The sequence below is a fragment of the Mobula hypostoma genome, chromosome 18 (genome assembly GCF_963921235.1).
Source record: "Mobula hypostoma chromosome 18, sMobHyp1.1, whole genome shotgun sequence".
NCBI classification, from domain to species: Eukaryota; Metazoa; Chordata; class Chondrichthyes; order Myliobatiformes; family Myliobatidae; genus Mobula; species Mobula hypostoma.
The window spans coordinates 28819310-28846781 of NC_086114.1; the positions used below are offsets into that span (position 1 = coordinate 28819310).

General features: G+C 41.0%; 1 protein-coding gene across 2 annotated transcripts in view; it reads left to right on the top strand.

The window, feature by feature from the left end:
* Positions 1-27472, top strand: part of LOC134358428 (serine-rich coiled-coil domain-containing protein 2-like) — a 782366-nt gene that overhangs the window by 647317 nt on the left and 107577 nt on the right. For both annotated transcript variants that reach the window (XM_063070650.1, XM_063070651.1), the window contains exon 10: positions 5409-5507. In XM_063070650.1, the coding sequence (XP_062926720.1) occupies positions 5409-5507 (99 nt within the window). The remainder of the gene's footprint in view (positions 1-5408; positions 5508-27472) is intronic.

Here is a 27472-nt window from a genome sequence, read left to right on the forward strand (position 1 = left end):
TGATGATCTCTTAACTGCAAGATCTTTAATAAACCAATGCAGGGTCTAAAATAGGCTGATCTATCATTTGTTTCTCAACAGAAATTCATCTATTGTTCACTTCATAAATTCTACCTCTATTTATCAGACATTTGGTTTCTCCAGGCTGCATGCATATTAATATCACCCACTATTTTTTAACATCATCTTCTTTACAAAAATCTCTAATTTCCTAATTGGTAACTCTATCAAACCTGATTTTATTTCTTGATTTTACAAGCTGTAGTCCTTTCCTCTTCTGCTTTTTATCTCATTCTTGGTTATTAGGTGCTCATTCTTCTTTTCCATTTTACCTGCTCTTTCAAAACTTAAATATCCTGGAATATTCAATTCCTGAATTTGACCACTTTTCAGATAAATCATTAAATCATACCAATTTATTTTGTTCCATTTTTCATTAATGCATTTTTAGTTGCTGATGTTGCTGAGCGATTTTGTATCATGTATAAAAAGTGCTTCCTTCTATTGGCAGAGTCATTGTAAACCTTGCTGTTCCCATTTTTTCTAATTTTTTTTAAACCTATGATCGATCTAGTTTTTAAAGAATGGGATAGATTGGGTATTAAATGCTTCCAGGATATGTTTGTTCAAGGAAGTCTCTTTTCATTTGAGCAATTGTCAGCTAAATATAGCTTACCAAAAACCCACTTTTTTTGATATCTACAAATTAAAGACTTTCTGTGATCTCAATTATATACATTTCCTAAAAGTCCTGATAAGAACTTATTAGATGTAATTTCTAATTTGAAACCTTTTCATAATAGTTCAATATCCAATATTTACGGCGTATTGCTGGGAACGAGAAATGCTCCTTTAGACAAAATTAAAAATCTCTGGGAACAAGATTTACAGACTTCAATTTCTCAGGAAACTTGGGATGAAATTTTTAAATTGGTTAACATTTCATCGTTATGTGCCCGCCATTCCCTCCTACAATTTAAAGTGGTCCATAGGGCCCACATGACTAAGGATAAGCTGTCTCATTTCTATTCAGATATATCTCCCTATTGTGATAGATGTAACAATGGAGAAGCTTCACTAATTCATATGTTTTGGACATGCCCAAGTCTTGAAAAATACTGGAAGGAAGTATTTCAAACTTTCTCTGTACTTTTCAAAGTAAATTTTAAGCCTAACCCTTTGACTGCCTTATTCGGTATTGTTGGAAGAAAAGGTATTATTTTGGAGACATCTGATTTGCATATTTTGGCTTTTATTTCTCTTATAGCTAGGAGAGCACTCTTGCTTAAATGGAAGGATGTCGTTCCGCCTACTTACGCTTAATGGTTATGTGATGTTATGTCATTTTTAAATTTAGAGAAGATCCGTTGTTCAATTTCTGAATCTAACCAAGACTTTGAAACGTTGTGGGGACCATTTCTGAACTATTTTCAAAACCTTTGATTTGCTGTTAAAGTACAGATGTTGGCTAATAACTTATTTCACTATATGATAAGGATTTTTTTTTACTTTTTTTCTTTCTTTACCAAACAGCTTCAATCTTGGTAGTGGGTTTAGATTCTTTGTTTTGTATAATAAAATTATCACATTTCAATATTGCAATTTAATTTAATTTACATGAATATAGGGTAATGAGATTGCAAGTGTGAATCAAATATAATGTATTTGGTATTATTTTATCTTTTTTTGACTTGTATACCTTAATGTACTCTGTATTCTTCTATGTAGAAATTACAAACCTCATTTCCAGAAAAGTTGGGATATTTTCCAAAATGCAATAAAAACAAAAATCTGTGATATGTTAATTCACGTGAACCTTTATTTAACTGACAAAAGTACAAAGAAAAGATTTTCTATAGTTTTACTGACCAACTTAATTGTATTTTGTAAATATACACAAATTTAGAATTTGATGGCTGCAACACACTCAACAAAAGTTGGGACAGAGGCATGTTTACCATTGTGTTACATCACCTTTCCTTTTAATAACACTTCTTAATCATTTTGGAACTGAGGATACTAATTGTAGTAGATTTGCAATTGGAAATTTTGTCCATTCTTGCTTGATATAAGACTTCAGCTGCTCAACAGTCCGTGGTCTCCGTCGTCTGATTCTCCACTTCATGATGCGCCATACATTTTCAATAGGAGATAGATCTGGACTGGCAGCAGGCCAGTCAAGCACACGCACTCTGTGTCTACAAAGCCACGCTGTTGTAGCCCGTGCAGAATGTGGTCTGGCATTGTCCTGCTGAAATAAGCATGGACGTCCCGGGAAGAGACGTTGCCTTGATGGCAACATATGTCCCTCTAAAATCCTAATATACGCCTCAGAGTCAATGGTACCTTCACATACATGCAACTCACCCATGCCAAGGGCACTGATGCACCCCCATACCATCACAGATGCTGGCTTTTGCACCTTTCGCTGATAACAATGTGGACGGTCATTTTCATCTTTGGCACGGAGAACTCGACGCCCGTTTTTTCCGAAAACTAGCTGAAATGTGGACTCATCTGACCACAGCACACTGTTCCACAGTCTTTCAGTCCATCTGAGATGAGCTTGGGCTCAGAGAACTCGCCGGTGTTTCTGCATAGAGTTGATGTATGGCTTCCTCCTTGCGTAATACAGTTTCAAGCTGCATTTCTGGATGCAGTGATGGACTGTGTTGAGTGACAATGGTTTTCAATTTCCAATTGCAAATCTACTACAATTAGTATCCTCAGTTCCAAAACAATTAAAAAGTGTTATTAAAAGGAAAGGTGATGTAACACAATGGTAAACATGCCTCTGTCCCAACTTTTGTTGAGTCTGTCGCAGCCATCAAATTCTAAATTTGTGTATATTTACAAAATACAATCAAGTTGGTCAGTAAAACTATAGAAAATCTTTTCTTTGTACTTTTGTCAGTTAAATAAAGGTTCACGTGAATTAACATATCACAGATTTTTGTTTTTATTGCATTTTGGAAAATATCCCAACTTTTCTGAAAATGGGGTTTGTAATAAAAATATTGAAAAAGTAAATTAATTATTACCAGATACCTTTAATTTACTAGAAGCTGAGGGATCTGTTGATGACCAGACCAGTATAAATGGAGTCATCAGCTTCTGCTGAAAGAACACATTTGTCTGTTTTGTTTGACTACTGTACAGTCCATCTATTCCTGATTAGAATAAGGACATTGCGATAAGGACAGAAACTCATTACCGCAAGAAATTGGTTTGCCTCCGGAGTTACAACATGGTGTAACATCTCCAAAATGAATCTCTCTCTGATAAGTGCTTCATTAACTGAAGTTCGTTTTAATATTACCACTTGCTAAATTTGTGTTGCTTAATATTGATAGATATTGTAGTAAACTGTGTATGTCATGAGGTAAAGAGGTTAAAATATTCATTGTTTCTGTGGTTGCTGAACTATTAGTATATGACACTGCAACATGTTATGACCAGCAATATGTAATACGTCATCTAATATTGTACTAATGAGTATAAGGACTGCTTTTGCAGGGGTTGAGGCTGCAACAAATCACACAATTTTCAAAATATTTACAAGTTACCTTATATCACTCTCCCCAGTCATTTCACTCATGAATAAATTACAGTGAGGAATACAGTTGATTAGAAAATAAAATAGTTATACAGTCTTAAAATTGTAAAGTATCTCAAAGTGCTTTACAGGCACATACTTGGTAAACATTTATACTAAGACAAAGGAAGATCTATTAGGAAATTTACTAAGCGGCTTGACTAAAGAGTCCTGGAGAAATGAAAGGGGGGTGGGGGGAAGAGAGCGACAGTTCCTATTAAAAGTATTCACCCCCCCCACCCTAGCAGTTTTCATGTTTTATTGTTTTACAATATTGAATCACAGTGAATTTAATTAGGCTGTTTCTGACACTGATCAACAGAAAAAGACTCTTTCGTGTCAGAGTGAAAACAGATCTCTACAAAGTGATCTAAATTAATGACAAATATAAAACACAAAATAATTGATTGCATGAATATTCATCCTCTTTAATATGACACACCAAAACATCACTGGTGCAGCCAACTGGTTTTAGAAGTCACACACTGTGTAAGGTAGGACATACACAGTAAATGGTAGGGCACTGAGGAGTGCGCAGGAACAAAGGGATCTGGGAGTTCAGATCCATAATTCCCTGAAAGTGGCGTCACAGGTGGACAGGGTGGTAAAGAAGCCTTTTGGCATCCTGGCATTCATAAATCAAAGTATTGAGTATAGGAGTTGGGATGTTATGGCGAGGTTGTATAAGACACTGGTGAGGCCAAATTTGGAATATTGTGTGCAGTTCTGGTCACCTAACTATAGGAAGGATTATCAGTAAGATTGAAAGAATGCAGAGAAGATTTACTAGGATGTTGCCAGGTCTTCAGGAATTGAGTTACAGGAAAGATTGAACAGGTTAGGACTTTATTCCTTGGAGCTTAGAAGAATAAGGGGAGATTTGATAGAGGTTTACAAAATAATGAGGGGTATAGACAGAGCAAATGCGAGTAGGCTCTTTCCACTTAGATTAGGAGAGATAAATACAAGAGGACATGACTGTAGGGTGAAAGGGGAAAGGTTTAGGGGGAACATTAGGGGGAACTTCTTCACTCAGAGAGTGGTGGGAGTGTGGAACGAGCTGCCATCTGACGTAGTAAATGTGGGCTCACTCTTAAGTTTTAAGATCAAATTGGATAGATACATGGATGGGAGAGGTCTGGAGGGTTATGGACTGGGTGCGGGTCAATGGGACTAGCGGAATAAAGTTTTGGCACAGACTAGAAGGGCAAAATGGCCTGTTTTCTGTGCTGTAGTGTTCTATGGTTCTATAGTTCTATAATTAGTTAAATGGAGATCTGTTTTTGGAGGCCTGTGTGCAGTCAAGTGTTTCAATTAATTGTGGTAAAAATACACCTGTATCTGAAAGGTCCAACTGCTAGTGGGTCAGTATCCCGGCAAAAACTATAGCATGAAGACAAAAGAACACGCTAAGCAATTCCATGAAAAGGTTATTGAAAAGCACAAGTCAGGAGATGGGGGTGAATACTTTTCATAGGCACTGTAATTCCTGAGTTTAGGAGTGAGGTAGTTCAGAATATGGTTTTCAATAGTTAAGAGGATGGACGTAAGAAGTTAATAAGATTAGATATGGAAGAACATGAGAATTCTTGGACAGTTGGGGAATGAGAAAAGTTACCAAAAGAGAAGGAAAGATAAGAGTTCAAATGTGTCAAATTTTGGTTAAAGTAGGGTAGACCAAAGCTTACTATGAAGCAAAGCCATGTAAAAAAATGTAATGGTTGGTGAACTCAGGTGAAAGATGTGGCACTAAGGTGTAATGGCATTATTTTTGTCAGTTTGTTTGACTAATTCCATTCTTTTTTGGATACAGAGCACCAGATGTAATTGCCAGAAAGAAAATACTGCCACAAAACGACCAGCCTGTTCAAATGTTGATAAAACTACCCAGACAGTTACTAAAGGAATTTCTGTAAGTTCAATACCTCCGGATCACTTAGCCTGACCACCACTCTCCTCATGTATTCTTTCCCTATGTGTTTGTCTTTTCTTTCCCCATTTTCCCATATCCATCATTGATTGTGTGACTATTAACACTCAAAGTAAAAATTGCCATATTTGAGACTCGTGTACTGACATGCAGATTAAGAAAGTACATTTAGACAATATATTTCCTTTTTAGAGTACTAGATTGAGTAATTTTCTGTTCTGACTTGTTGCCTACAATGGTTTTGATGTGGTATAGAGAGATTCACCCTTTTAAATTGTGAAAACCTCCTACCCCCAATGCCTGCTGACCCAGTGGTTGACATAATAAGAAGTACTGGGTTACAAATACATGAGCATTATCTTCCAGCCAAGGTTGACGAAGCATTTGTTGAAACTTGAAGAATTGTCACTAATCCTGTCCATAGTTCTGGAATCTTTCATGCATGTGTCAGTACAAGAAGTGTTCATTCTCATATTTAAATGTTTCACAAGAATGCCTAACTTCAATGTATTGAATTTAGTATAAAGTGGTAAAGTTTACAAAAAAAAAACAAAAGAGGTGGGGGAAATTTCAATAGCTTCTTGCTCTAGCTTATATTGTTTTGGTATACCTTTTATTAACCAATGATTGCTAAAATAAATATTCCACGTGCATTTGCCATAGGTCTCACATTACAACTTGAAATTTCAGCTATATATTTCTTTTATAGAAAGCCAATTGTTTGGTGTAATAGTAATAGCATATTTGTAATAAAATGAATAGTATGTGTATTATAGCATTGTGGTAAATGTTCACACCTGTATAAACTATTTTAAGGCAGTACACATTTATTTTTTGTTGGTTCTGAGGACTATCTGCCAGAATACTTCATGTTCTCCAATGTGGCTGCATTAAAATCCAAATTCTCTCAATTCCTTTACAAATGTTTTTCTTAGGTTTTATTTTGTTGCTTTTTCATTATACAGCCAAACATTATTTCTCCTTTCTTCGTTGGAAGAATCTTTTGGTGTAATTTGGGTACATTCGACAAAACTAAACTCGTAAAGCCATGTTAAATTATCTCAATGCTGCTTTAATGTCATTTAAGCTATTAGTAAAAAGGCTGTTAACTGCGGAAGCACCAGGAGAATATACAGATACCAGAATGATCAATAGCATTTGGTAGCTTAACTACCTAATTTTTCCCTAGTCATGGTATCCTTGTTCTTCCACACTTTTGCAAGTTGAGAACATTGCATTGTAATCAAGCTAATCACTATATACTAGCAAACAACAGGAATTCTGCAGATGCTGGAAATTCAAGCAACACACATCAAAGTTGCTGGTGAACGCAGCAGGCCAGGCAGCATCTGTAGGAAGAGGTGCAGTCGACGTTTCAGGCCGAGACCCTTCGTCAGGACTAACTGAAGGAAGAGTAAGTAAGGGATTTGAAAGTTGGAGGGGGAGGGGAGATCCAAAATGATAGGAGAAGACAGGAGGGGGAGGGATAGAGCCAAGAGCTGGACAGGTGATAGGCAAAAGGGGATACAAGAGGATCATGGGACAGGAGGTCCGGGAAGAAAGACAAGGTGGGGGGGGACCCAAAGGATGGGCAAGAGGTATATTCAGAGGGACCTATTGTCTCAGCTTGCTCCTGCCCCACCGAACTCGTTTCTGCATACCTCGACACAGTTTTATCACCCCTTGTTCAATCCCTTCTGACCTATGTTCCTGACACTTCTCACGCTCTTAAACTTTTCGATGATTTTAAGTTCCCTGGCCCCACCGCTTTATTTTCACCATGGATGTCCAGTCCCTATATACTTCCATCCCCCCATCAGGAAGGTCTCAAAGCTTTATGCTTCCTTTTGGATTCCAGACCTAATCAGTTCCCCTCTACCACCACTCTGCTCCGTCTAGCGGAATTAGTCCTTACTCTTAACAATTTCTCCTTTGGCTCCTCCCACTTCCTCCAAACTAAAGGTGTAGCTATGGGCACCCGTATGGGTCCTAGCTATGCCTGCCTTTTTGTTGGGTTTGTGGAACAATCTATGTTCCGTGCCTATTCTGGTATCTGTCCCCCACTTTTCCTTCGCTACATCGACGACTGCATTGGCGCTGCTTCCTGCACGCATGCAGAACTCGTTGACTTTATTAACTTTGCCTCCAACTTTCACCCTGCCCTCAAGTTTACCTGGTCCATTTCCGACACCTCCCTCCCCTTTCTAGATCTTTCTGTCTCTGTCTCTGTCTCTGGAGACAGCTTATCCACTGATGTCTACTATAAGCCTACTGACTCTCACAGCTATCTGGACTATTCCTCTTCTCACCCTGTCTCTTGCAAAAACGCCATCCCCTTCTCGCAATTCCTCCGTCTCCGCCGCATCTGCTCTCAGGATGAGGCTTTTCATTCTAGGACGAGGGAGATGTCTTCCTTTTTTAAAGAAAGGGGGTTCCCTTCCTCCACTATCAACTCTGCTCTTAAACGCATCTCCCCCATTTCACGTACATCTGCTCTCACTCCATCCTCCCGCCACCCCACTAGGAATAGGGTTCCCCTGGTCCTCACCTACCACCCTACCAGCCTCCGGGTCCAACATATTATTCTCCGTAACTTCCGCCACCTCCAACGGGATCCCACCACTAAGCACATCTTTCCCTCCCCCCCCCCTGCATTCCGCAGGGATCGCTCCCTACGCAACTCCCTTGTCCATTCGTCCCCCCCATCCCTCCCCACTGATCTCCCTCCTGGCACTTATCCGTGTAAGCGGAACAAGTGCTACACATGCCCTTACACTTCCTCCCTTACCACCATTCAGGGCCCCAAACAGTCCTTCCAGGTGAGGCAACACTTCACCTGTGAGTCGACTGGGGTGATATACTGCGTCCGGTGCTCCCGATGTGGCCTTTTATATATTGGCGAGACCCGACGCAGACTGGGAGACTGCTTTGCTGAACATCTACGCTCTGTCCGCCAGAGAAAGCAGGATCTCCCAGTGGCCACACATTTTAATTCCACATCCCACTCCCATTCTGACATGTCTATCCACGGCCTCCTCTACGGTAAAGATGAAGCCACACTGAGGTTGGAGGAACAACACCTTATATTCCGTCTGGGTAGCCTCCAACCTGATGGCATGAACATCGACTTCTCTAACTTCCGCTAAGGCCCCACCTCCCCCTCGTACCCCATCTGTTACTTATTTTTATGCACACATTCTTTCTCTCACTCTCCTTTTTCTCCCTCTGTCCCTCTGAATATACCTCTTGCCCATCCTCTGGGTCCCCCCCCCCTTGTCTTTCTTCCCGGACCTCCTGTCCCATGATCCTCTCATATCCCTTTTGCCTATCACCTGTCCAGCTCTTGGCTCCATCCCTCCCCCTCCTGTCTTCTCCTATCATTTTGCATCTCCCCCTCCCCCTCCAACTTTCAAATCCCTTACTCACTCTTCCTTCAGTTAGTCCTGACGAAGGGTCTCGGCCTGAAACGTCGACTGCACCTCTTCCTACAGATGCTGCCTGGCCTGCTGCGTTCACCAGCAACTTTGATGTGTGTCACTATATACTAGGGTGAATTAATAGTTGTTTAAGATTTTAGTGCAGGTTCATTATTTACATAACTAATATCATCAAATTCTACCTGTACTAGCATGACCTACATGGTTATCCAATTAAGATCGTACATGAGAAACAGATAATGCAACCATAGTCAAGGTTCACAGTCAGGAGCAACCCAGACTGTTGAAAAGTAGCCATATATCAAACTGCAAAACAAATTAAAGTTTATTTTATCTTCTTAATTAAAAACAATTTTCCATTACTTTCAAAATAATTTGTTGTATCATGCACAAATGTTATCTCTGCCTAGATACATAGTCTTGCATGAAAGCATTCTCGGTGTTTTATTTCTACTATACTATCAGCAAAGAAATATTCTATAGTTCTAATACAAATTAAGAATTGAGAACAAAAGCACTGCTGGTTTCATTTTTACACAATCTTTCCAATTTAACCTTCGTATTGCCCTCATAGTTTTCTTTATATCTGTGAACCTATAACCTAAAGCTGTATATACTTGTCAATGGAGGAAGAGTAATGGCCTCTCAAGCCATTTCACAATTTAATGTGAAATAACTCAATGTCCTCAACTTTTCCCCCATTACTTAATTTCACTGATTTAACACAATTCTGAAAATTTCAGGTTAAAAGTTAACAATTGACCTGGCATCAATTGCCATTCCAAATGTTTCCTGCCTTTTATATTTAGAACTTTTCCCTAAGTGCTGAAAGAATTGGTTCCAGTTTCAGTTGTAAATCCCCCAGGCTTAGACATCTCAGCGATCAGAAATTCTTTTTTTTCTCCATTAACTTTGATGTTTTAGTATTAAAGGTTCCAATTTACTAAATTATCCAAAATCCCAGAAGTTCACCCTAGCTTATGTAATCACCTCAAGAATTTAATACTTGCATGTCTAGCTGTTGTTATGTTAAATCTATTTTTAGTTTTTTAGTAAATTACCATTTTGGAAACAGGGATTCTAACTTTGTAAATTTTCAGATAGTTATTGACAGGGATAAGACTAGATGCAGGAGGAATGTGCCAAATTAGGGAGGGGTAATTCCAACTGTATTGGGCAGGAGATGGAGAGAGTAGGTTGAGAGCAGATATTATTGGCTAAATTTGTATCTGATGTGAGAGTCATTTCAAGTCCATCTGTTCAGAATTCAGCACTAGTATGTCCCTGTGAGGAGGACAGACAAGGATGGCAAGGGTCAGGATTATAGGATGATGAGAGATGTCGCAAGTTTAATTAAAAGGAAAAGGGAGCATATGGTAAGGTTTAGTAAACTGAAATTAGAGTCTGTGAGGAATATATAAAGAAAGCAAGAGAGAAGTTAAATAGGCAATCAGGAGGTCTAAAAAGGGCCATGAAATGTCTTTGGAAAGTAAGATTAAAGGGAATTCTAAGGTATTTTATACATTAAAACAAGAGGTTAACTAAGGAGAGGGTAGGACCTCTCAAGGAAGAAGGAGGAAATTTATGTCTGGGGCGAGTGGAAATGGGTAAGGAACTACACAAGTACAGTGCCTATAAGAAGTTTTCACCACCCTTGAAAGTTTTTATGTTTTATTGTTTTACAACATTGAATCACAGTGGATTTAATGTGACTGTTTTGACACTGATCAACAGAAAAACACTTTGTATCAAAATGAAAACAGATCTTTACAAGGTGATCTAAATTAATTACAAATACAAAACACAAAGTAATTGATTGCATAAGTATTCACCCCCTTGAATATGACACACTAAATCATCATTGGTGTGGTCAGTTGGTTTTAGAACTCATATAATTAATTAAATAGAGATCTGTTTTTGGAGACCTGTGTGCAGTCAAGGTGTTTTGATTGATTGTAGTAAAAATACACCTGTAACTGGAAGGTCCAACTGCTGCTGAGTCAGTATCCTGGCAAAAACTACACCATGAAGACAAAAGAACACTCCAAGCAACTCTGCAAAAAGGTTGTTGAAAAGGACAAGTCAGGAGATGGATACAAGAAAACCTCCAAGTTACTGTACAGTCCTTAGAGTACAGTTGATGTCAATCAGCAAGAAATGGAAAGAATATGGCACAGCTGTAAATCTGCCTAGAGCAGGCCATCCTCAAAAACTGAGTGACTGTACAAAAAAGGAACTAGTGAGGAAGGCCACCAAGAGACCTATGACAACTCTGGATGGGTTACAAACTTAAGTGGCTGGAATGGGAGTGACTGTGCATACAACAACTGTTCCCTGGGAGCATCACCAGTCGCAGCCTTATGGGAGAATGACAAAGAGTATGACACTGTTGAAAAAAAACTCACATGAAATCTCGGCTAGAATTTACTGGAAGGCATTTGGGCAGCTGGAAGAAGGTTCCATGGTCTGATGAAACCAAAATTGAGCTTTTTGGCCATTGCACATCATGAAGCATGATTGTGGCTGTATCATCCTGTGCGGATGCTTCACTGCAACAGGCCCTGTAAGGCTTGTGAAGATTGAGGTGAAATGAATGCTGAAAAATACAGGGAAATCCTAGAGGAAAACCTGGTGCAGTCTGCAAGAAAACTGTGACTTGGGAGAAGATTTGTTTTCCAACAGGGCAATAATCCCAAGTATAAAGTCAAAGCTACACACATAAAAGTTGCTGGTGAACGCAGCAGGCCAGGCTACATCTCTAGGAAGAGGTGCAGTCGACGTTTCAGGCCGAGACCCTCCTTCAGGACTAACTGAAGGAAGAGTGAGTAAGGGATTTGAAAGTTGGAGGGGGAGGGGGAGATGCAAAATGATAGGAGAAGACAGGAGGGGGAGGGATGGAGCCAAGAGCTGGACAGGTGATAGGCAAAAGGGATATGAGAGGATCATGGGACAGGAGGTCCGGGAAGAAAGACAAGGGGGGGGGACCCAGAGGATGGGCAAGGGGTATATTCAGAGGAAGAAAAAGGAGAGTGAGAGAAAGAATGTGTGTATAAAAATAAGTAACAGATGGGGTACGAGGGGGAGGTGGGGCATTAGCGGGGAAGTTAGAGAAGTCGATGTTCATGCCATCAGCTTGGAGGCTACCCAGACGGAATATAAGGTGTTGTTCCTCCAACCTGAGTGTGGCTTCATCTTTACAGTAGAGGAGGCCGTGGATAGACATGTCAGAATGGGAATGGGATGTGGAATTAAAATGTGTGGCCATTGGGAGATCTTGCTTTCTCTGGCGGACAGAGCGTAGATGTTCAGCAAAGTGATCTCCCGGTCTGCGTCGGGTCTCGCCAATATATAAAAGGCCACATCGGGAGCACCGGACACAGTATATCACCCCAGCCGACTCACAGGTGAAGTGTCGCCTCACCTGGAAGGATTGTTTGGGGCCCTGAATGGTGGTAAGGGAGGAAGTGTAAGGGCATGTGTAGCACTTGTTCCGCTTACACGGATAAGTGCCAGGAGGGAGATCAGTGGGGAGGGATGGGGGGGATGAATGGACAAGGGAGTTGCGTAGGGAACGATCCCTGCGGAATGCGGAGGGGGGAGGGAAAGATGTGCTTAGTGGTGGGATCCCGTTGGAGGTGGCGGAAGTTACGGAGAATAATATGTTGGACCCGGAGGCTGGTGGGGTGGTAGGTGAGGACCAGGGGAACCCTATTCCTAGTGGGGTGGCGGGAGGATGGAGTGAGAGCAGATGTACGTGAAATGGGGGAGATGCGTTTAAGAGCAGAGTTGATAGTGGAGGAAGGGAAGCCCCTTTCTTTAAAAAAGGAAGACATCTCCCTCGTCCTAGAATGAAAAGCCTCATCCTGAGAGCAGATGCGGCGGAGACGGAGGAATTGCGAGAAGGGGATGGCGTTTTTGCAAGAGACAGGGTGAGAAGAGGAATAGTTCAGATAGCTGTGAGAGTCAGTAGGCTTATAGTAGACATCAGTGGATAAGCTGTCTCCAGAGACAGCGACAGAAAGATCTAGAAAGGGGAGGAAGGTGTCAGAAATGGACCAGGTAAACTCGAGGGCAGGGTGAAAGTTGGAGGCAAAGTTAATAAAGTCAACGAGCTCTGCATGCGTGCAGGAAGCAGCGCCAATGCAGTCGTCGATGTAGCGAAAGAAAAGTGGGGGACAGATACCAGAATAGGCACGGATCATAGATTGTTCCTCAAAGCCAACAAAAAGGCAGGCATAGCTAGGACCCATACGGGTGCCCATAGCTACACCTTTAGTTTGGAGGAAGTGGGAGGAGCCAAAGGAGAAATTATTAAGAGTAAGGACTAATTCCACTAGACGGAGCAGAGTGGTGGTAGAGGGGAACTGATTAGGTCTGGAATCCAAAAGGAAGCATAAAGCTTTGAGACCTTCCTGATGGGGGGATGGAAGTATATAGGGACTGGACATCCATGGTGAAAATAAAGCGGTGGGGGCCAGGGAACTTAAAATCATCGAAAAGTTTAAGAGCGTGAGAAGTGTCACGAACATAGGTCGGAAGGGATTGAACAAGGGGTGATAAAACTGTGTCGAGGTATGCAGAAACGAGTTCGGTGGGGCAGGAGCAAGCTGAGGCAATAGGTCGGCCAGGACAGGCAGGTTTTTGGATCTTGGGTAGGAGGTAGAAACGGGAAGTGCGAGGTGTGGGAACTATAAGGTTGGTAGCAGTGGATGGGAGATCCCCTGAGCGGATAAAGTCGGTGATGGTGTGGGAGACAATGGCCTGGTGCTCCTTAGTGGGGTCACAATCGAGGGGTAAATAAGAGGAGGTATCCGCGAGTTGTCGCTGTGCCTCGGCAAGGTAGAGGTCAGTACGCCAGACTACAACAGCACCCCCCTTATCGGCGGGTTTAATAATAAGGTTAGGATTAGTGCAGAGGGAGTGGAGAGCAGAGCGTTCCGAAGGAGTGAGGTTGGAATGGGGACAAGGTGCGGTGAAGTCGAGACGGTTGATATCCCGTCGGCAGTTAGCGATAAAGAGATCCAGAGCAGGCAGAAGACCAGAGCGGGGTGTCCATGAGGAAGAGAAGGGTTGAAGACGGGAGAAGGGGTCATCGGTGGGGGTGGAAGCGTCCTTGCCGAAGAAGTAGGCTCGGAGACGGAGACGGCGGAAGAAAAGTTCCGCATCATGGCGAACACGGAACTCGCTGAGGTGTGGGTGAAGGGGGACAAGGGTGAGGCCCTTACTGAGGACAGAGCGTTCTGCCTCCGACAGTTGAAGGTCGGAGGGGATGGTAAAGACCCGGCATGGATGAGAGCTGGGATCGGAGGGGGGAGGCTGGGGGTGTCAGTGGAGAGGGGAGGGTTGGGTTGAGAGGAAGATGGAGCCTCTGAGGGCCCAGGAGATGACGGTGGGATCTGAGGGAGACGGAGTTGCAGAGTGGTGGTGGGGGAAGGGGAGACGGGAGTTATAAAGTCAAAGCTACACAGGAATGGCTTAAAGACTACAAAGTTAATGTCCTGGAGTGGCCAAGTCAGAGTCCAGACCTCAATCCAACTGAGAATTTGTGGCTGGATTTGAAAATGGCTGTTCACTCTCGATCCCTATGCAATCTGACAGAACTTGAGCAATTTTGTAAAGAATGGGGAAAATTTGCAGTGTCCAGATGTGCAAAGCTGATAGAGACCTATCCACGCAGACTCAAGGATGAAATTTGCTACCAAAGATGCATCTACTAAACACTGACTTGAAGAGGCTGTGTAATTATGTACTCAATTATTTTGTGTTTAATAATTATAATAATTTTAGACCAATTTGTAGAAATTTGTTTTCACTTTGACATGAGAGTCTTTTCTGTTGATCAATGTCAAAAAGGCCAAATTAAATTCACTGTGGTTCAATGTTGTAAAACACTAAAACATGAAGACTTCCAAGGGGTTGGGGCGGGGGAATATTTTTTATAGGCTCTGTAATTTGTATTAGTATTTACCAAGGAGATGGACATGGTGGATAGCAAGATCAAGAAGTCGTTACGATGATGCCCACAGATATATTGATATCCAGGAGGAGGAGGTGTTGGGACCTTTGAAGAACATTAAGGTGAATAGGTCCTGATGGGATCTATGCTAAGTTAGTGAGAAGACGAGAGACGAGCTACTGAGGTCTTGACAGAGAATAGTCAGTATTATTCTTGTGTTCAAGAAGGTCAATAGAGACTGCCATGAAGTCCTAGGCCAGTGAACCTTACATCAGTAGTAGGGAAATGATTGGAGAAGATTCTTGGTGATTGAATCTATAGTACTTCCATCTGAAAATACATAGACTTATTAGGGATCATCAGCATAGATTTCTGCATGGGAAGTATTACCCTACAACCTTGGATGTTTTTTTTTGAAAGTGATGATTGATGAGGGCAAGGCAATGGATGGATGTTGTATGCGTTGATTTAAGTAAAACATGACAAGTTCCATCAAAATAGAATAATTGAAGAGATTAAGGTAGGTGGGATCCATGGAGACATGGTGGAAAGGATTCAAAATTGGCTAGGCTGTGGAAGACAGGGTAGTGATGGAAGAGTGTTATTCTGACTGGAGGTCATTCATGTTTGGCAACCCTCGTCTGTACCAGAAAACAAGGTATGATTTGCAGAGGGCTATTCCAAGAACGAAGAGACAATTTCGAACGAGGTTGGAGGCAACATCGGATGTACAACAACTCTGGGAGGGTTTGCAAGACATTCCTTCCTACAAAGTGAAGCACAATAGCATGAATGGCAGCGATGCTTCACTACCAGATGAACTCAACACCTTCTATGCTAGCTTTGAAAGGGAGAATATAACTACAGCTGTGAAGATCCCTGCTGCACCCGGTGATCCTGTGATCTCTGTCTCAGAGTCCAATGTTAGGCTGTCTTTAAAGAGGATGAACCCTCGCAAGGTGGAAGGTCCCAATGGAGCACCTGGTAAGGCTCTAAAAACTTGTGCCAACCAACTAGCGGAAGTATTCAAGGACATTTTCAACCTCTCACTGCTACAGGCAGAAGTTCCCTCTTGCTTCAAAAAGGCAACAATTATACCAGTGCCAAAGAAGAATTATATGAACTCCCTTAATGACTATCGCCCAGTAGCACTCACATCTACAGTGATGAAATGCTTTGAGAGGTTGGTCATGACTAGACTGAACTCCTGTCTCAGCAAGGACCTGGATCCATTGCAATTTACCTATCACCACAATAGGTCAACAGCAGATGCAATCTCAATAGCTCTTCACATGGCCTTAGACACCCTGGACAATACAAATATCTATGTCAGGATGCTGGTCATCAACTATAGCTCAGCATTCAACACCATCATTCCCACAATCCTGATAAAGAAGTTACAGATCCTGGGTCTATGTACCTCCTTCTGCAATTGGATCTTTGACTTCCTAACCGGAACATCACAATCTGTCCAGATTGGTGATAATATCTCTTCCTCACTGATGATCAATACTGGTGCATCTCAGGGGTATGTACTTAGCCCACTGATACAACCATTGTTTTTAGAATCTCAGATGGAGACGAGAGGGCATACAGGAGTGAGATAACCCAGCTAGTGGAGTGGCGTCACAGCAACAACCTGGCACTCAACGTCAGTAAGACGAAAGAGCTGATTGTGGACTTCAGGAAGGATAAGATGAAGGAACACATACCATAGAGGGATCAGAAGTGGACTGAGTGAGCAGTTTCAAGTTCCTGGGTGTCAAGATCTCTGAGGACCTAACTTGATCCCAGCATATCGACGCAGTTATAAAGAAGGCAAGACAGTGACTATATTTCATTAGGAGTTTGAAGAGATTTGGCATGTCAACAAATACACTCAAAAACTTCTATGGATGTACCGTGGAGAGCATTCTGACAAGCTGCATCACTGTCTGGTATGGGGGCGTGGGCTACTGCACAGGACCAAAATAAGCTGCAGAGGGTTGTAAATTTAGTCTGCTCCATCTTGGATACAAGCTTACAAAGTACACAGGACATCTTCAAGGACCGGTATCTCAGAGAGGCAGCAGCCATTATTAAGGACCTCCAGCACCCACGGCATGCCCTTTTTTCACTGTTAACATCAGGTAGGAGACACAGAAGCCTGAAGGCACACACTCAACGATTCAGGAACAGCTTCTTCCCCTTCCAATTCCTAAATGAACATTGAATCTGTGAACACTACGACACTTTTTTAATATATATTTTTTCTGTTTTTTGCATGATTTTTAATCTATTCAATGTACATATACTGTAATTTTTTTTCCCTCTTCTTCTATATTATGTATTGCATTGAACTGCTGCTGCTAAGTTAACAAATTTCATGACACGTGCCGGTGATAATAAACCTGACTTTGATTCTGACCTGTGATATTCCATGAGAATCAGTCCTGTGACCTGTTGTTTCTGATTTATTTGTGACTTATATGAATGTGCTGTTGAGCTGATTAGTATGTTTGCAAATAATGAAAAAATTGGCAGAATTGTGGCTAGAGATGAAGGTCACCAAAGGACTTAGTGATTTATAGACTAGTTGGAAATGTGGAGAGAGAAATAGCAGTGGAAGTTTAATCCAGACAGGTGTGGGGCAGGTGGGGGTTGCATTTTGGGAGGTCACATACAATAGGAGACTACGCAGGATCTTTTGGAGAACTGATGTAGAGAGGGATTTTGGAGTGTTTGTCCATGCTCCGCAGAAGTGGCAACACAGTGCCATGTGGTATACTTCATTTTTCAGTATGTTGAGTATAGAACTACTCCTACTATGACTACTACTACTACTGCACAGGACCAAAAGAAGCTGCAGAAGTTTGTAAATCTAGTCAGCTCCAAATTGGGTACGAGCCTACACAGTAACCAGGACATCTTTAGGAAGCGGTGTCTCAGAAAGGCAGCATCCATTATTAAAGACTTCCAGCACCCAGGGCATGCACTTTTCTCACTGTTACTATCAAGTAGGAGATACAGAAGCCTGAAGGCACCCACTCAGTGATTCAGGAACAGCTTCTTCCCCTCTGCCATCCGATTCCTAAATGGACTTTGAAGCTTTGGACACCACCTCACTTTTTTTTATATACAGTACTTATGTTTTTGCACATTTTTTTAATAATCTATTCAATATACGTAATTGATTTACTTGTTTATTTATTATGTTTTTTTTCTCTCTCTCTCTGCTAGATTATGTATTGCATTGAACGGCTGCTGCTAAATTAACAAATTTCACATCACCTGCCGGTGATAATAAACCTGATTCTGATTCTTTAGTCAGGAAGTCACGTTATAGCTTAATAAACTTTTGGTTTGACCATGAGCACTACTGTGTGCATTTCTCACCACATTATAGAAAGGATGTAGCAACTTTGGAGAGAGTGTAGAAGAGGTTCACTGGCTTGCTGCCTGGATTAGAGGTTATTAGCTATGAGAAGCATAGATACAGTAATTTTATGCCAGGATGGAAATGTAAAATACTCAAGAGCATAGTCTTAAGGTACAACCATATAACAATTACAGCACGGAAACAAGCCATCTCGACCCTCCTAGTCCGTGCCGAACTCTTACTCTCACCTAGTCCCATCGACCTGCACTAAGCCCATAAGCCTCCATTCCTTTCCTGTTCATATATCTATCCAATTTAACTTTAAACGACAACATCGAACCTGGCTCAACCACTTCTGCTTGAAGCTCGTTCCACACAGCTACCACTCTCTGAGTAAAGAAGTTCCCCCTCATGTTACGCTTAAACTTTTGCCCTTTATCTCTCAACTTATGTCCTCTTGTTTGAATCGCCCCCATTCTCAATGGAAAAAGCCTATCCACGTCAACTCTATCAATCCGCCTCATAATTTTAAACACCTCTATCAAGTCCCCCCTCAACCTTCTACACTCCAAAGAATAAAGACCTAACTTGTTCAACCTTTCTCTGTAACTTAGGAGATAAAACCCAGGCAACATTTTAGTAAAACTCTTCTGTACTCTCTCAATTTTATTGACATCTTTCCTATAATTCGGTGACCAGAACTGTACACAATACTCCAAATTTGGCCTTACCAATGCCTCATACAATTTCAGCATTACATCCCAACTCCTATACTCAATGCTCTGATTAATAAAGGCCAGCAAACCAAAAGTTTTCTTCACCACCCTATCCACATGAGATTCCACCTTCAGGGAACTATGCACCATTATTCCTAGATCCCTGTGTTCTACAGCATTTTTCAATGCCCTACCATTTACCATGTATGTCCTATTTTGATTAGTCCTTCCAAAATGTAGCACCTCACATTTTTCAGCATTAAACTCCCATCTGCCATCTTTCAGCCCACTCTTCTAACTGGCCTAAATCTCTCTGCAAGCTTTGAAAACCTACTTCATTATCCACAACGCCACCTATCTTAGTATCATCTGCATACTTACTAATCCAATTTACCACCCCTTCATCTAGATCATTAATATATATGACAAACAACATTGGACCCAGTACAGATCCCTGAGGCACACTGCTACTCACCGTCCTCCAATCTGACACACAGTTATCCACCATACTCTCTGGCGTCTCCCATTTAGCCAATGCTGAATCCATTTTACTACTTCGATATTAACACCTAACGATTGAACCTTCCTAACTAACCTTCCGTGTGGAACCTTGTGAAAGGCCTTACTGAAGTCCATACAGACAACATCCACTGCTTTACCCTCGTCAACTATCTTAGGAACCTCAACAAAAAATTCAATAAGATTTGTCAGACATGACCTTCCATGCACAGATCCATGTTGACTGTTCCTAATTAGACCCTCTCTATCCAGATAATCATATATACCATCTCTAAGAATACTTTCCATCAATTTACCCACCACTGATGTCAAACTCACAGGCCGTTTATTGCCAGGTTTACTCTTAGAACCCTTTTTAAGCAATGGAACCACATGAGCAATACGCCAATCCTCTGGCACCATTCCCGTTTCTAATGACATTTGAAATATTTCTGCCAGAGCCCCTGCTATTTCCACACTAACTTCCCTCAAGGTCCTTGGGCTATATCTTGTCACTTTTATATTCCTTAAAAGCGCCAGTACTTCCTCTTCTTTAATTGTCATACTTTCCATAACTACCCTTCTTGTTTCCTTTACCTTACACAATTCAATATCCTTCTCCTTAGTGAATACCGAAGAAAAGAAATAGTTCAAAATCTCCCCCATCTCTTTTTGCTCCTCACATAGCCGTCCATTCTGATTCTCTAAGGGACCAATTTTATCCCTCATTATCCTTTTGCTATTAACATAACTGTAGAAACCCTTTGGATGTATTTTCACCTTACTTGCCAAAGCAGCCTCGTATCTTCTTTTAGCTTTTCTAATTTCTTTTTCTAATTTTTTTTCCCTCAGGTTGGGAACCCCTGCATAAACAATGACTATGTTTGATTTATTTTTCCAGCCTGTTGCTGTTCTGACATGGTTCTATGTTTGTGATTAGGACTGCTCCTTTCGTGCTCTGTCCACCCTCATGAATATATAAATCTGAAATGTTGATCGATGGAAAGTCCTTTGCCAGCCAGTTCTCTCGCTTTGAGGAGTGAAGTTCATTACTTGAGTTGTATTCTTAGTATCATAAAGTGTCTCTGCTTTGAATCCGGTGCTACTCTCATTAAATAAAGGAAATATTGGTGTGGTTGGCAAAGACACTAAATACTGTCAGCCATAACCAGCTGCATCAACTTGCCTTTAATGGTCATATAGGAGGACAAAGTCAAACTTTATCTTCTGAAACAGTATTTCAATGAGCAAGTAATCAGTCAATGAAATGGGCTCCTTAATTAGTGTTGATATATTCAAACGCAAATGAGATGGATTCCTTTGAGAATTTAGCATTTTGAGATTCATCCTATGAGTAATTTAGACAAGAATCATCACGAGTATTGTTGCTAAAGCACACCACTAGGGCTTCTTATGTATCTTTTTGAATTAGAATTTTGTGCAAAATGCAAAATTAGTTAAGTGTGGGAATTTGGTATGGAGTTGAAAAGAATGTTGCATTAATTTAAAATTTAGGTTTATCATAAATTGCTGAGGGAGTGGGAATGCAGGTTGCAGAGATTTGCCTTAATCCTTCAATCATTTCTGATAGAGGAAAGTACAAGAGAGCTGAAAAATGACAGCTGTGTTAAAGACAAAGTAGATAAAACCAGATGGAATATCAGATTGTATTAAAAATATTAAGAACCATAAAACTGAATAGTTGGTGGCAGCACAAATATAAAATTAGCTGAAAGACAAAAATTATAAAATAATGCTCAACAGTTGTTCTGCGAGCTGGAGAATGGCAGATAGTGGTGGTCCCAGGGGTCTGGGCTGGGGCCACTCTTTGTTTTTATATTAATGACCTAGATGTAGATGTAAAGAGGAAAAATTCTGAGTTTGTGATTGACAAAAAGCTTGGGATTATAATAAATAGTGAAGAGGATAATAATGGATGATTGCCTGCTACTCTCTGCGTAGGTGAAAGGACAAATAATAGATGAAATTTAATGTAAATGCATGTGAAGTGATGCATTTTTGTGGAAAGAATGAGAGAGGGTATAAACTAATTGATATATATTTTTAAAGATTGGCAGGAATAGGGTGATCCTAATGAATATATGCATAAATTCTTGAAAATGGCAGGGCACATTAAAGCATTGGTTACCAGAGCATAAGATATCTTTGGATTCCTAAAAATAGTAATGACAGAGTAATTATACCTTTTTAAAAAGAAGTACTGGATAGGCCACACCTGGAGTACTGCATCCAATCCTGAAGAACTAACTTTAGAAATGTCCTTGAAAGGACGCAGGAAAAAATCGCTAAGATGATTTTCAGAATGATGATATCAATGGTAAAGCAAATTTCCTCTTTGGAGCAAGGAAGACTAAGAAGAGGTTTGATAAAATCATTGAAATTAAGAGCAGGAGTACGCTAGATGACCCCATTGAACAAGATCCATTATTAAATATGGTCATGGCTGATCATTCAAATTTAATACACTGTAAATGCTTTCTCCCCATATCCCTTTATCTTTTCAGTTATTAGTGCCAGAGCTAAGTCCACCTTGAATATAGTTAATAATCAAGTCAAGTCAAGTCACTTTTTATGGTCATTTCAACCATAACTGCTGGTACAGAACATAGTAAAAATGAGACAATGTTTTCCAGGACCATGGTACTACATGAAACAATACAAAAATTACACTGAACTACGTAGGAAAAAACACAAAAACTACACTAGACTACAGACCTATCCAGGACTGCATAAAGTGCACAAAACAGTGCAGGCACTGCAATAAATAATAAACAAGACAGTAGGCACAGTAGAGGGTATAGTTGGTTGGTGTCAAGCCAGGCTCTGGGTATTGAGGAGTCTGATGGCTTGGGGGAAGAAACTTACATAGTCTAGTCATGACAGCCCGAATGATTTGGTGCCTTTTTCCAGATGGCAGGAGGGAGAAGAGTTCATATGAAGGGTGCTTGGTGTCCTTCATAATGCTGTTTGCTTTGCGGATGCAGTGTGTGGTGTAAATGTCTGTGATGGCGGGAAGAGAGACCCCAATAATCTTCTCAGCTGACCTCACTATCCGCTGCGGGGTCTTGCGATCCGAGATGGCGCAATTTCCGAACCAGGCCGTGGTGCGACTGCTCAGGATGCTCTCAATACAACCTCTGTAGAATGTGGTGAGGATGGGGGATGAGAGATGGACTTTTCCCAGCCTTCGCAGAAAGTAGAGATGCTGCTGGGCTTTCTTTGCTATGGAGCTGGTGTTGAGGGACCAGGTGAGATTCTCGGCCAGGTGAACACCAAGAAATTTGGTGCTCTTAACAATCTCTCGTTAAGAGCACCAAATTTGGCCTCATCTGTCTTTTGTGGAAGAAAATTATATAGTTTTACTGTCCTTTGGATGAAGAAATTTCTCCTTATTTCAGACTTAAGTAGCTTCCCTCTATTCCTGGGCTGCGACCCTGACTTTGAACTTCATCACCATCAAGGACCTTTTTCCTACTCCTAGTCTGAATCGCGCCATTGAGATTTTATAAGTTTCTATAAGATCTTATCTCTAAATAAATCAATCCTGCCATCCAATATGTCTGGTGAACGTATGTTTCAGTTAATTTCAAAGCTGTATACTGTACTGAAGTTGTGGTCTCATCAATTCCCAGCACAATTGCTGTCAGACATTCCAGTTCCTCAGTTACCCTTGTTATGTACTTACCATTACCGTTTTCCCTCTTAACCACCTGCTACAGCTGTGTACTTACTTTTTTTGGTTTGTGTACATGTATCCATACTCTAGCCATGCAGATTCCTTGGTCCAAATGTCCTGCTGTCCTGTTGCCACAACAGGGGTCCGAGGTATCCTGATGTACCTCAAGTTGTGAAACAAAGCTTGGCTTCATGCCATGTCACTTCTTCTTTTGGAAGAGCTGGATAAATACCCTAATGTAATTGAGATTGAAAATTATAAAGGTAGTTCCATTTAGTCAAATCATACAGGGAGCAAGTTGATTCAGATTCTTTCCAACCATTCAAGAAGCAGCAGGACACATTATGGTGATTTGTTTAATTGTTCACAACTTGCGAGAAATACAGATTTTCAGTTTCAAATGCTTATATGAAATTAGCTTTGGAGTTCATGGTACTGTTATGTATAATAATTGGTAGAAAATTGTACATGATCTACAGTTGAGTACAGTACTTTGCAAAAGTCTTAGGCACATATAAAATAATTTTGTAAAGCAAAGATACTTTCAAAATAATGTCATGAAAATTTTCTAAATATCAAAAAAATTACTATAAAGAGCAGTAAACAATAAAAAAAATCAAATCAATATTTGGTGTGACCACCCTTTGTCTTTAAAATTGCATGGATTCTGTTAGGTACACTGTAATGTGGGTTTATAAGAAAATCAGCTGGTAAGTTAATCCAAGCATATTAGAGAATTTACCACAGTTCTCCTGCAGAATTTGGCTGTCTCACTACTGTCTCTCCAGGTAATACCAGACAGCCTCATAAGAACATAAGGAATAGGAGCAGGAGTAGGCCATCTGGCCTGTTGAGTCTGTTCCACCATTCCGTAAGATAATGGCTGATCTGAACATGGACATCTCCACCTGCCTGCCTTTTCCCCATAGCCCTTAATTCCCTGATTATGCAAAAATCTAACCAACGTTGTCTTAAATGTATTTACTGAGGTAACCTCCACTGTTTCATTTGGCAGCGAATTGCCCAGATTCACCACTCGTTGGGAAAAACAGTTCCTCCTCATCTCCATTCTAAATTTACTTCTCCAAATCTTGAGGCTATGTCTCCTTGTTCAAGTCTCACCTACCAGTGGAGACAACTTTCCTGCCTCTATCTTATCTATCCCTTTCATAATTTTATGTTTCTATAAAATCTCCTCTCATCCTTCTGAATTCCAGTGAGTACAGTCCCAGGCAACTCAATCTCTCCTCATAGTCTAACCCCCTCATCTCTGAAATCAACCTGGTGAACCTCATATGCACTGTCTCCAAAGCCAGTATATCCTTGCTTAAGTAAAGAGACCAGAGCTATGCACAGTACTCCAGATGTGGCCTCACCAGTACCCTCTTCAGTTGCAGCATAACCTCTCTGCTCCTAAATTCAATCCCTCTAGCAATGAAGGTCAACATTCCATTTACCTTCTTGATAGTCTGCTTCACCTGCAAACCAAGATTTTGCAGTTCTGCACAAGCACTGCCAAGTCCTTCTGCACAGCAGCATGCTGCAATCTTTGACTATTTAAATAATAAGCTGATCTTCAATTTTTCCTTCCAAAGTGGATGACCTTGCATTTACCAGCATTGTACTCCATCTGCCAGGCCCTTGCCCACTCACTTAATCTATCTATATCTCTCTGCAGACTCTCCGTATCTTCTTTACAATATGCTTTTCCACTCAATTTAGTATAATCAGCAAACTTAGATAACTACACTTGGTCCCCTCTTTCAGATGGTTAATGTGTATCGTGAACAGTTACCAGCACCCATCCCTGTGGCACACCACTCATCACTGATTATCACCCAGAGAAACATCCATGCATCACAACTCTCTGCTTTCTATTAGTTAACCAATCCTCTATCTATGCTAATACATCACCCCCAACTCTATGCATCCTTATCTTATGGATAAGTCTTTTATGTGGCACCTTATCGAATGCCTTTCTATCCTCTCTATCCACTGCTTCGTTATATCCTCAAAGGACTCCAGTAAGCCTGTCAAACAAGACCTGTCTTTGCTGAACCCATGTTGCGTCTGCATAATGGATCCATTTCTTTCCAGATGCCTCACTGTTTCTTCTTTAATGATAGCTTAAGCATTTTCCCAACTACAGATGTTAAACTAACTGGCCTATAGTTATCTGCCTTTTGCCTACATCCTTTTTTGAACAGTGGAGTGACATTCACCTTCTACCAAACCGCTTTGACCTGCCCAGGGTCTAGAGAATTTTGGTAAATTATCACCAAAGCCTCTACTATAACTTCTGCCATTTCTCTCAGTACCCTGGGATGCATTCCATCAGGACCAGGAGACTTGTCGATCTTTAGGCCAAGTTTGCTCAGCACTACCTCCTTATGATAGCTGTTGTACTGAGGTACTCACCTCCCACCGCATCCATATAATCTCTCTTTGCCATGTTAGATGTATCCTCCACCATGAAGACAGACACAAAATAGTAATTCAAAGCCTCGGCCGTTTCCTCATTACCCAATATCAATTCCCCCTTCTTGTCCTCCAAGGAACCGATACTCACTTTGGTCACCTTTTTCTGCTTTATATAATTATAAAAACTTTTGCTATCCGTTTTTATATTTTGTGCTAGTTTATTTTCATAATCTATGATCTCGTTTTTTATTGCTTGCTTAGTGGTCCTTTGTTGCTTTTTAAAGTTTTCCCAATCTTCCAGTTTCCCACTACTCTTGGCGACCTTGTACGGATGAGCTTTTAGTTTGATGCTTTCCTTTATTTTGTTAGTTATCCATGGCTGGCTCTCCCTACCCTTAGCTGTCCTTACTTTTAACTAGAATATACTTTCGTTGTGCACTGTTAAGAATTCTCTTTGAAAGTCTTCCACTGTTCCTCAACCATCCGCCATATAGCCTTGTGTCCCCAGTCTACCCTATCCAATTCCTCTCTCATTCCATTGTAGTCTCCCTTTTTTAGGCCTAATACATTGGTTTTAGATTGAACTATTACAGCCTCCATTTGTATGAAAAACTCAATCACACTGTGATCACTTTTTCCAAGAGGATCCCTAACTATAAGGTTGCTAATTTTACCTGTCTCATTGCACAGGATCAGATCCAAGATAGCATGTTCCCTTGTAGGTTTAGTAAAATGCTTTCCAAGAAAGCTATCACGTATGCATTCTGTACCGTATAGCCTACATTATAAAAAGGGTCTACTTTATGTTTTAGTAACACGTCATTGCATGTGCTATTAGGTGCATATTGACCATGCACTGTTAGGCACATATTGATCTGTACGTGTGTGTCGAGTTCAGATTTCTGCCAGTAAAGAACCATGAAACTTGGCTGTCGTCTCCAGTGTTTTTATTAATAGCATTGTTGTGTAACCAGGCCACATACCCAGCAAATTGGCAACAAGGTTAATGAACCTACATCTTATTGGAATGCTGGTTTTTAGTTGATAATGACACTCGGAGGAAGAGCGCAAGGAGTCCAAAAGGAAGCAGGAGCACAGCCGGGAACGGGAACGTCGGGAGACCAAGAGACACAGTCGAAGCCACAGCACGTCCAGGCGAGACCTCAGCCAGCGCTGACCCCCCCAGGGGCTGAGAGTCTGTCTGCCCCAGAAGGGAGATGAAAAGGAGCGACACATGCATCTAGGCGGAGTGCACCTGCGCTACCAAAAAGATCACGTGAGTCAAGTGAAACGTGCTGTGACTGCAAGGAGCTAGCTGAAAAGAAAACAAGGAAAAATGGGGCTAAATTAACATAACAAAGATGGCAATGATTGGAGCCATTACAGCATTTGATAGTGGCATTGAAAACTGGAGTTATATTGTGATGCTAATGGTGTTAGTGATGAAAAGAAAGCCAGAGTCTTACTCAGGCTATGTCCACACTACGCCGGATGATTTTGAAAACGAAGCTTTTTCTTTTCGTTTTGACCTTCCGTCCATACTGAACCGGCGTTTTTAGCCCCCAAAAACGGAGATTTTCAGAAACAGTCTCCAGAGTGAATAAATCTGAAAACGCCTAATATCCATTGTATTGTGTACAGGGTAACCGGAGCTTTTTAAAACCGCTGTCATGATGTGCCGGAACAGATGGCGGCAGCCCGGCATTTCATTGTTTTCTTCTTATTATTCTTATCCTTATTATTATTACCACTTCATTGTTTAGAGTGTACAATCATCACAGCGATATTTGATTCTGCGCTTCACAGAACCTAACAATTTCAGAACAGACGGCAACGAGACTGAAGCCAGAAGAGTTGGAAATGT